The 12113-nt window shown below is 36.3% G+C and overlaps 1 protein-coding gene across 1 annotated transcript in view; it reads left to right on the top strand.

Annotated features, from left to right (window-relative positions):
- ADCY2 (adenylate cyclase 2) overlaps positions 1–12113 on the top strand; it is a gene marked incomplete at its 5' end in the record, with an annotated part of 156214 nt that overhangs the window by 123002 nt on the left and 21099 nt on the right. Inside the window, 2 exons of the mRNA XM_081324024.1 lie at positions 247–431; positions 1902–1986. Of these exons, the coding sequence (XP_081180150.1) occupies positions 247–431; positions 1902–1986 (270 nt within the window). The remainder of the gene's footprint in view (positions 1–246; positions 432–1901; positions 1987–12113) is intronic.

Genomic DNA, 12113 nt, shown 5'->3' with positions numbered 1-12113 from the left:
TTTTTTAATTTGAAGGGTCAAAAATTCTTCAGATAGAAACTAGCAAGTCAGGGGAAGGGCTAGTGGAATCTTTCACCTAGTTGTCTAATTTTCTTTGCGGATAGAATATTTTAATAAAAAGTGTTCAACCCTCATCCCATCTATTGTCTGAAATAATACAAGCTAGGCACTGTTTTATAATCAAAAGAACTGGGTCCTGATATTTGATTTTCCAAATATCTATTTGGTTTGATTTTTCTTTTCTAGTATTTTATCTACAGCTGCATCCTGGGCCTCATTTCTTGTTCTGTTTTCCTCCGGATAAATCATGAGCTGAAAATGGCAATCATGTTGGTTGCTCTGATTGTCTACAATGTAATTCTTTTACACACACACGGCTCTGTGCTAGATAACTACAGCAAGTTACTCTATACAATGGCACCTCTAAAAAGGTAGGCTACTAAATCAGAACCATTGTTTATGTCCTGGGGAGCTGGGATGGCATGGGAGGCCAATGTTTCTTCTCTCCTTGTAATGCTTAAGAGAAATGGCATAGGACCCAAATGACTGTTTTCTGTGTCTCAAGGATCTCACCAACATGGTAATGAGATGAGAAGACAAGGAAGAAAAAAATAGCCCATCTTTAAAGCTAGAGGGTGGGTAAAATCAATTCTATTTAATTCAGACAATTGCTGATAGCTTGGTAAGATTAGCATATTAGACGGGGTAGTGTAAATTAGAAATAAAAAAATAATATCCTAGTTTATATAAGTCACTGGAACTACTCTTACACTAGTATTTGTGTTCATAATCCATTTATGTGTGAGAAACTAATCATCTCCACAAGTAATGAGGTACTTTTATTTTTATTCTACTGCAGCCGACATTATACAGTATGCTTCCTGGTGTTCCATACTTTATTTTGACACATATAAATAATGACTTAATTGGCTCCATCACAGCGCAGCAGTCACTCTGTGAGTGAGATGGGACAGGCTGTAAATCTGATAAATAAAATAAAAGATGCCAGGGTCCTAGAAAGTGTGTAGAGAAGAGCAACAAAAATGATAAAGGATTTGGAGACTAAATTGCATGATGAATGGTTGAGGTATGTCTAGACTATCAAAGAGAAGGGTTAAGAGGATATGATAACTGTCTTTCAGTACTTGTCACAGAGAAGAAGGCATTGACATATTTGCCAAAGCATCAGAGTGCAGGACACGTAATAATGTGTGGAAGCTTGTTAAAGAGATGATTCAACCTAGAACTAAGAAAAATTTTCCTGACAGTGAGAATAGTTAGTCAATGGAATAGCTTGGCCCCCAGAGTTGTGGGTGCTCCATCACTGGAGATTTTCAAAAATAGACTGGCCAGCCACTTGACAGGGATGGTATAAAGTCTGGATAATATAAGTTCTGCCTTGAGCTGGGGGTTGGACTAGAAGACCTCCACAGCCCCTTCCATATCTATGATTCTATGTTCTATAAATAATGCAGAATGAAATTCTTATTGAATCACTGATTTGGCAATCCTGAAATTGCTACAAGTTATTAGGTAATTACATTTTGTAATGTTTGTGAGATTTTGTGCATTTTTAGCTATGGTTAGCTTGACTGGAGTGGAAATATACTTTTTTTCCCCAAATTTGCTTTTTTAAAAAAATTTCTCATGAGAATATTTTGCCACTTCCTGTTTATTCTTCTATATAGTTCCTGTATGGGGAAACATTCAGACACAAAAGTGTATTTACCAGCAAGTTGGCAATCTGGAATCTTAGCATTCAGGGAAAACTGATTAGGTGCATAGAATGAAGTAGTCCTGAGTTTGTACTAGAAATTTTTGCACCGTGAATTTAAATGGGCATATTCAGAATCTGTAGACCAAAATTGGTTCCCTGTGATCAAAATGCTTTATTTTTACAGGCCAGGGATCCTGAAAGATCTAAAAACAATGGGTTCTGTATCTCTTTTTATCTTCTTCATCACATTGCTGGTACTTAGCAGACAGGTAAGTCTCTTTCTAGGATTTTCATTCTACTTTCAGTGCTCTGCACGCCCAAATTGACTAGTATCTTGGTATTACCATTAACAGAGAACATGGATGCAGTTTAGTTATTTTCAGGGATCCCAGCCTTGTCTACTTTACTTTAGTAAAGGTCATGTTGGGTGATAGAAGTTGTGACTTGGAACATAGAAGGAATACACAGTAAAGTGCAATAGTTAAAGTTAATGAAAGATATGATGGAAATTAACTAGATGTGTGATTTTTGTGAAACTAAGAGAAAGGGGAAGTATGTAATACCTGATCTTATGAAGCTAAATTGAATAAATGCAGGGAAGGGAAGCTGTGGGTTTAATTATGAATGAAAGGACATTATCTTAGAAAATATTTCCTGGTGTCATCTATGTTGTAAGTGTGCATGCAAGTAGGAATTCAAGTAATGGTGCTTCCATGCTATACTCTGATAATAAAAATATCAGAAATTAGTTTTTCAAAAACTTGTGCAACATTCTGAATGAATGCTAAAAGAATACAGTTACTCTATTAAATGTAATGAGTGGTTGGATAGCAACAAGATGAGCATAGTAGAATTATTGGGTCATTCAGAGACTCGCAAATTAATAAGATGTGATTGATGACTATCGGTTTAAAAAAAAGGTCTGCCTCTTTCAAATACATGATTTACATTTAAGTCTATTCATGCATACAGAGGGCAAAAGAAGGAACTGTGGGTTCCTTGGTATTCTCTGAGCTTGGTTGTTTTCTTGCAGATGTTTCATCACCAAACTAGCTAACATCATCAGTGCTAAAGGAAGTGGGATATGTTTTCATTTGATTACACTGTTGTTTAATGTTAGCTTGCTTGTCTGAGCTGGTAGTTCCTTGATTAGGGTACTTCTTGGTTGTGATATATGATTTGTCTGAGTGGCATACTTCTAGGAATTCTCTAGCATTTTTTCACTAGGCTTGGTCTAGGATATTCACAGTTACTGTGTTGAAACTATTTTGAAGTTAACAAGTATTTAAAGTATATTAAATTAAATTCTCAGACAAACCAGCCATCAACAGGCCTGTAAAGATAAACAACATCTACATACCATTCAAAAAAGACAATCAAAATGCCAAAAAGGAAACAAAAAGATCAAAGCACCCCCTCCCCAGCAATCAATACCCAAACGAGTAGAGAATAGCATCAAGATTAACACTAGACTAACAATCAAGAAGTAATCAAAATAATAAAAAAATAATGTGTTTAAAGTGTGTATATTGGATGGGAGTGAGAGTATGGTATGGTACTTCAGGAGAAATGTTAGGTGTGGCCAATTGGGAGAACTAAGTTAGATCCAGTGGGGATGTGTGCATAGTAAACCAAAAAGAGAGAGGTGATTAGGAATGAACAGATTGATAAATGAATATGGATTAAAAATAATTAAAAGAAGTTATATTAAAAGAAACAACCATTTTGAAGGAAGAAGATTTCATTGGTTTGGTTATATAACGAGAAAGAGTGAGGATCAAATCAGCAAATAGATACATGAAAGAAAAAAATCATAGGTTGAAAGTCATACTTAGAAAGCTGTGGTTGGATGGAGTTCATGAGATCCTCAAATAGAGCAAAGAGAGAAATATAAAGAATAAAGGGCAACACATAAATTGGTTTATGGACTGGGTGGAAAAAAGTATGGGCTGTTTTACAGATGGAGACGGCCTCGAAAAGGATATTGGACAACTGTTAGATAAACTATAGTTTAGCCCTGAAAGGAATTGACTTTGGTTGTTGGAAGCTGGCATGAAGTTGCAAAGATGTCTCCCTTAACAATCTGCAATCCTTGTTTAACAATGGCAACAGGGACTGCAGGGATTGCTGTTGCTAAATTATATGAACATGTGACATTATAATCCACATTAACAGCAGAAATTCTGGTCTCAATTGCCATCATAACACGAGGACTACCTGTATTGATTGTACAACTAAACAATCAGATAATCCAAATTTCAATTTTCATTGCAGTTATTCCATTCCATAATTGTATAACTAAACAAAGATTTTTTTCCATAGCATTCTAACATTAATTTGAAATTGAAACTACCAGAGCTGTGCACTTTCCTGTTTCTTAGAAATAACCTGTTTATTGCAGTAATTTAGATAAATTGGTTTTCCATTAGGTGCTGTTTTATAAACATCTAGTAAGGAGTAGAAGAGAAGGTGACTGTTTTCCTCAGTAATTTAGCTTAAAGTAGCAATGAGGCACTAAGATATTGCAATCTTTGTTTTTATGATAGATGCAGAATTGAGAAAAATACCTCCTTGATATATTTTGTATTATTAAAGCCTATTCTGAAACTTTACTGTACAAGGTGGCCCTGTTTGTGGCCCTGTTTGTAACCGTTCATAAGTCATTACTATAGTTAGTACCTGAACCCAAGGAGAACCTGTTTTCCTTAACCGATGAGACTAAAGATGCACCTATTCCAGCATTATATTTCTAGTTGAAGAAATCATCATCATCATCACCTCAACAACAATAGTATAGAAAGGACATGATCAGATGGCCCAGTTCTGCAGAATTTTGAAATCATTTATTCATTTTGATCCGTAGTCCAAATCTTTTTTGCAAAATACAATATTCTTTATCTTGTGAAAAGAGCCTACTGATGCCCTACATCACTCTCAAGATGGTTGCATATTTCATTTCAGTTTCTCTTGGTGATGTATTTGAGCTTGCTTTCTTGATGGAAGTGGTATATAAGATGCAACCGTTGGCATTGCTGTTATTAGACATTTTTCATCCTTTAAGACTGGTCAAACTTTCAGTTTAAAAAGCATGATGGGCTTAGCTCCTTGGAATTTAATTGAATTATAGGGAACCAGGGAGTGGAGAAATTATTAAACATGAAAGACAGGCCATCTGCACACACGCACACGCACACACACAGATACACACACAGTGATCACTTTACAACTATAAAGAACACCTAAGAAATGTACTGACATTCATCCTTTAAAAAAAACTTTTCAACAGCAAATTCTTTTTCATCAAATGGAAATAAGAAATGATAGAAAAAATGTAGGGGAATTATATATTGTGGTTAGAATGTAAGATTTGCTAGTCTTGTATCTATTTTCAATCAATTTAATATAAAGAAATAAATTTATATTAATAATAAATGTTAAATAAAGTTAACAAATAAATATTTAAATAAATATTAAATAATAGAAGAAATAAACTTTAATAATATTTTGAGCTCTTTTTTCTGAGTACCATTGATATTATTTATACTGTATATTTCTTGTACAGCTCTGAATTTTGTGCATGTCTTTCTAAGGTCACTGTTATTTTCACTGTATTTTCTTTCAGAACTATCCTTTTTGCTACAGCTGCTTAAAACTGTGACAGATTTATGGCTTTGTTCTGCTCTACCTTACTTGGCCAGCAGGAAGTAGCAAAAGACTATTGAGCTGTTGAATTTGATCAAGATATTGTTCTCCTGTAGCCTTTTCAATTATTGTTCTTAGGGTGTACTATCTAATTGAAAGCCTTTTTATCACTTCGGAAAATTGAATACTGCAAAGAAATATCTTATTAAGCTTTAAGTGGCCTCTTACTTCTTTCTCAAAGACAGAGACTAAGCAAATGGAGTGTTTTAATTTGCAATCGTAGTATTAATTAGTAGATAGAGACTACGATTCTTTCCCATTCCTCCTAGGTTTGACCTTACTGCTATATTGCATTGAGCTTTAGAATTTAATATGGTTCGTAGACAGTTACAGGCAGTCCTTGCTTACTGAATGCCTCATTCAGCAGCTGTTTCAAGTTACAGTGGTGCTGAAAAGAAATGTTTATGACCAATGCCTGCCTTTATAATGTTTGTAGCATCCCTTAATCACATGATTGCTATTAGAGTAAGTAGGGGTGTCCCATGCCTCTTTTTTTCTCCTTGCAAGTTGAAAGATTGGAGAGGAAAGGATTACAAGAGAATAAATGCAAACACAATGAGAATATACATTGAAAGGAGTGTGGTGGTGCCTGAGCAAATAGCATAGTATATTCCTCCATTTCTCTCCAATGTGTCCACTCTGTAAGGGGGGGGGGAGAAACAGGTCAGACAAAGTGGAAATTGTCTACAGACATCACTCCCCCCCAATTGCTTGTTTAAGCAATCTCTCTGCTCTACAAGAATGCAGCGATTTTTGTAAGCAATCTCTCCATTGTCTGACTTGGTTTGTTTGTTTTTATCTCCCCCTCTTGCAGAATGGACCTCACTTAGTGACCAATTTGCTTAATAATGGAGCTGCCAATCTTAACTATGGTTGCTAATCAAAGACTGCCTATATAGAATTTGCATCATTGTTGATTGCAACACACATTCTTTGATTCCAAAATAATTTTTGTCTCACAATATTTAATACATATATTACAGAACTGTTGAGTGGTTGGACAGGGTTGTTAGAGCAGCACCCTTTGATACGGGAGGCCAGGATTTGAATCCCAGCTGGTACCTTCCTTATTAAGTCGTACCTTTGTCCTTGGACACACACACACTCTACTTCGGATATGAGAGTGACACAAACTAAGTCATACTGGCTTAGATGTCACTCCATGTTCGGCACAGAGAGCTTGCCAAATTATCTGAACTTGCTACAGAACAACTAGCTAAGCACTCCAAGCTTTAGGAAGGGTCTACTTTCCAGCACTTCTTCCTTCCAACAATTTCAGACTAGCCAGTTTTTTAAGTTCTTCAGCTCCAGATTCCACCAAACCCAAGTTAACGAAACTACATGAGTTGTTGGGAAACCAAGACAATCTGGTGATAAATGTGCTACAAGAACAAGTCATACATGGATGAGTCAAGAGAACCTGGAATTAATGGAATACTGCTACAATAATAGATCTAATGTGAAGGGATATATGAAATGTATGAGGATAGACAGAATATAGATGGGCAGAATACCTACAGTACATCCACACTGAAAAACAGCTAGTTACCCAACATTTCAACATAGTGAAGAGGAAGTTGCTCACTTGAGATAGATCAACTAACATTGCATCCCACACCCAAGAAGACCCAGAAGAACAAGTACATGTGCAGCCAGTACTTGAAGCTGGAACATTATTGTCACCCCTCCATTACAGAGCACAGCAGGTAAAATGAGACATAAAAACATGGATTAACAAGCTACAGTCAACCTTCAAGTCAGATTAGCAGGAGTCAGTGGGGATGTACCATCAGATAGTACATTAGAAATACCAATAGAGCCAAAAGAAATACTAAAAGAACCAATTGGCTAAAGAAATAAAAAAAACACATGAATGCCCAGCAGGACTGGTGAGCCAGCTGCTAGCAGTAGACTCTCATCAGACTAGCTGTCACAAGGAAGGTCAGTGTTGATCATGAAAAACCTGAACAAGGGAACAGCACCAGCCAACTACCAGCCAATAACCTGCCTTCCCACAACATGGTAAGTCCTAACTTGTATCATGGCCACTAGGCTACATGACTATATGGGCCAGTACATTAGCACAGCACCGAAGGGCACAGACAACAATCAGCGACTTAAAACACCAGTTGCTCATATATAGAGCAATTGCCCCAAACTCAAAGTCTAGACAGACCAAGCTGAGCACAGCCTAAATTGACTACAAAAAAGCCTCTGACTCAGTGAAGATCCACACACATGGAACTGTGTGAATTCCTGGCACTATTCAAATTCAATAGGACACAAGACATCTTCCTCAAGAACTCAGTGGGATTATGGAGGACTCAAGACAGCTCACACAAGTGGCCATGATCACCATACCAACATGATACATTGTCCTCACTGCAGTTCTGCCTACACTTGAATCCCTTTAGGATGATCACAAGAATTGGATGTTGATACAGGTTCAGCAATGGAACTACCATCAGCCACTTCTCTACCTGGATGACATCAAGCTATAGATTAAAAGGAAACGAGACATCAACTTGCTAATCCACCTGATATGGATCTACAGTGAGGGTATTGGGATGTCATTTAAATGGAGAAGTGTGGCTGGATGGTAACAGAGGAAAGGTAATTAAAACAGATGGGGTGAAACTATAATGGGACACATAGCAGACATTCAGACCAGCTATAAGTACCTTGATATCCCACAGTGTCATGAGAACCACAATGAGTAGGCAAGCAAGACAGCAACATCAAAGTACCACCAAAGAATAAGTCAGGTCCTGAAGAGTCAGGTCAATGGGAAGAACAAGATACATCCTGTCAACATATACATCCTGTCAGTCATCAGAAGCTTCTTCAATGTGAGGCAAAATATTTTCAAAGGGAAAAAAAGAAAGTCCAGTTGCCTTTTGGAAAAACCCTTAAGACAGATGGGAGATTCCACAGAGGTTTGTGGAGAATAAGATTAAAATGATTGGATTGGATTGGATTGGATTGGATTAGATTAGATTAGATTACCTTGTTACTTTTCTGTGTACACAAAGGCACACACTAAAATGAAATTCTGATGCCTGCTTTTAAAAGATATACAGTATATACGAAGTACAAAGCTACTGCAGAATCTAGTTATTCTGCTTTGGATACCACGAAGGTAACAAAAAAAAGTCATGGAGAGAATGTGTAGCGTTCCTGACAATACTGTGGACCCTGGTCAAACAGCATATCCTGAAAGTGAACTTCCAATAATCTTTTCCACTGTCCTCATCACTCTCTGCACAGCCTTCCTGTCTGAAACAGTAATGTTTCCAAACAAACAGTAATACAATACAACAGGATGCTTTCAATCGTCCCCCTATAGAAAGTGGTAAGGACAAGACTTCTGGTTCCTGTTTCTCAGTGGAGCAGTTGGAGAATTCAAAATGTCGGATCCTCCTGCTGAAATTTCTTTTTGTTGGGGACCCTAAGGGGCCAGAATCCACCCTGAAGGGGTGGAATGAAGGAAGGAAATCCCAGGGACTTAGGAGAGACGGTGGTCTCTCCGAACAGTCCAGGAGAAGCCTCCCAGAAACCAACGGAAGAAAAGGCTGGCTAATGCCATGTCCAGTCATAGCTGAAGCAACGGAAGTCATAAGCAATTAAACTAAGCGAAATAATAAACAGCATGCTTGAATCTGGGTAAGAATACTGATTTTCTCTATCCTACCTACTTTCCTGAAGAAGAAAATCCCAAAAATAAGAGATCTCCAAAGAAGGAAAGGGGGAGGGGGAACTTCGCTCCCTCCCTTTCAGTTGGGTGGTGACATTTACCCTTTAGAGAAAGAAAACAACTAGAAAGACATGAAAAATGAGCAAATGCTGACACCTGCTGGTGGATGAGGATTTTTTTTTCTTTTTTTTCCCTTTGAATTTTTAAGCTTTCAGAAAATGCATCTGTTTTAAACAAAGATAACACATCTGAAGCAATGAATATTTTACAAAAGGAAATGTGATGAGCAACAACAATTTCAAAGGACAATGACTTTAAACTACATAGAAATCCAGAATAACTTTGATAGTATGACTCAACTCATTTTCAACTTAATTTCACTCCAAGAAATTCCTCAGGAAAATACAGGAGAGATGACTGAACAAGATTCTGAAGACAGAGACTCAAAGAAGGAACTTTATAAAACACTCATTTCAAAAAAGGAAGTATATGATAAGCAGCAAAAATTTCAAAGGACAATGACCTTAAATTACAAGGAAATGCAGAAGAACTTTGAGAGCATGAATCAACTTATTTTCAACTTAATTTCACTTCAAGAACTTTCTCAGGAAAATATAGCAGAGATGATTAAATATAGAGACTTGAAGATGGAATAATGTAAAATAAAAAATTATGATTTAATTCAATTGGGAAATATTTTAATATGTCTAAACAACTTTGAAGATAAGGAAAAGAATGAGAAAAAATTCCCTTTAGGGAAACAAATGATGAAACATCAGGAAAAAGATGGAATATATCAGAAAGAATATTTCAAAAAGAAACATTTGTTTGAATATGGCTAAGAAATGGGAAAATTTTGAAATATACTACTCTTAGAGGGAAATTTTTTCTTCTTTTTCTTCCTCCAAATCAATATAATTGTGTTTTCTTTTGTTTTTCTTTTGTTTTTTTTTCTATTCTTCTGAGTTGAATTGATTTAAACAAAAGCAAACGTTTTAGCTACTTAAATGTGATGATAAGAAAAATATAAAAATGTGTTTTGAATGAGATTTAAAGGATTAGATGATTAGAACTATTGAATGGAATGTTCAAAGTTTAAATAAACTAAATACGTTCTTAGCTATTGTTAAAAAGAATGAGAAATTGAGGGAATAAAGATGTATTAAATTAGGAGAAATACATATTTTCATGTTATTTTTTGTAGTCTAGTACTTAAATCCACTAATGTAAATATAGTTGAATGTTGAACTGATTGTTATTTGTAAGAACATTTAGAATTTGGAGGGAGAAATAAGCTGCTTTTCTTTCTTTCTTTTTTTCTTTCTTTTTCTTTTCTTTTATTTATTTATTTTACTTATTGATTGTGAAATATAAAAATAGGAGAGGGTATGGAAAAAACAGAATGAAATCCACCAAGGTAAATATAATTAAGTGTTTAAAAAGGGGAGAAATAAGCTGAAATAAACATGGTGACAGGATTTATGATAAGGCAACTAAAACGATACACAGGATTATTGAAACTATATATTGAACTGTTGTTAAGCAAATAAAACTGTCTTAATGTAATGTTCTGCAAAGAAAGATACGTTGGGGAAAGGGGAAATCAAATAATTAACATATGGAATATAGATTATAGAAATTAAGGACTGTCTTATAAATGTTACCCAGACAACATTCTGTTTTATAATGATTTATGTTATGTTAAGGAAGGGACGCGGTGGCTCAGTGGGTTAGGATGCTGAGCTTGTCGATCAGAAGGTCGGCAGTTTGGCGGGTCGAATCCCGAGTGCCGCGTAACAGAGTGAGCGCCTGTTACTCGTCCCAGCTTCTGCCCACCTAGCAGTTCGAAAGCACGTAAAAATGCAAGTAGAAAAATAGGGACCACTATGGTGGGAAGGTAACAGCGTTCCGTGCACCTTTGGTGTCTAGTCATGCCGGCCACATGACCATGGAGACGTCCTCAGACAAACGCTGGCTCTTCGGCTATGAAACGGAGATGAGCACCGGCCCCTAGAGTCGGAAACGACTAGCACGCATGTGCGGGGGAACCTTTACCTTTACCTTTATGTTATGTTAAAAAATTCTAATAAAATATTTACCCCCCAAAAAAAAGAAAGTGGTAAGGACAAGGGAAGGAAGATGTGTTTTTCTAACAGGGCTACATTCCTGTGGGGCTTATCCCAAAGGTGCTGTTCAAAAGGCAGCTGGACTTTCTTGAAGGAATATATCAAGTTGGAAACGTACCAGGTCCTGAAGAAGCAGTTTGAGAGGATGTGGTCACTAAATGCCAAAGTGATCCCAGTGGCAATAGGAGCATTTCGAGCTGTGACTCCTAAGCTGGATGAGTAGCTTCAACAGATCCCAGGGACAACAACAGAATTCTCTGTCCAGAAGGGTACAGTAGTAAGACCGATTAAGGTATTGTGCAGAACCCTCAAACTCACAGAGCTCTAGTATAGAGGATCCAAGACTGAGAAAGACACATACCACCTTTAGGCATGAGAAGGGATTTTTTTTTCCATTTTGATATTTTACATAGCTACCCATTTCAGTCTTGAACTCTGCAATGCAAGACATAAAAACAATTATCAAAAAAGCAGAACGGTTAAGACAAAGCCCCTAAAAACTCTTATTAATAGAACTATCACTTAGAAATAAATGCTCAAGAACCACACTAAAATATATTAAAACATCAAAAATGGATATTGCAAAGAACTGCAAGAATAAGTATCGACTGATTGGAAAAAAGGTAGTGGGAAAGAAGGCAGTTCTTTTTTTTTTCTCCACCTTTTCATTGGAGAACTATATTGGTATTTTTTGACAAATCTTCTATGTGCTTCACTTCTCAATCTCTTACCTATTTTATTTATTTTCAAAGGTTTCAGTATGTAATGGGAAGTTATGATTTAAATCAGATTTTTTTTTAGGAGCTGGCTGAAATTTTGAGTAACAGAAATTACATTTTATGGCTCATCCATAAAATTGTTTTGGACAGGAAGT

The sequence above is a fragment of the Vipera berus genome (genome assembly GCF_964194415.1).
Source record: "Vipera berus genome assembly, chromosome: 3".
NCBI classification, from domain to species: Eukaryota; Metazoa; Chordata; class Lepidosauria; order Squamata; family Viperidae; genus Vipera; species Vipera berus.
The sequence above is the reverse complement of the archived record's forward strand: the minus strand, read 5'-3'. Positions and strand labels throughout refer to the sequence as shown.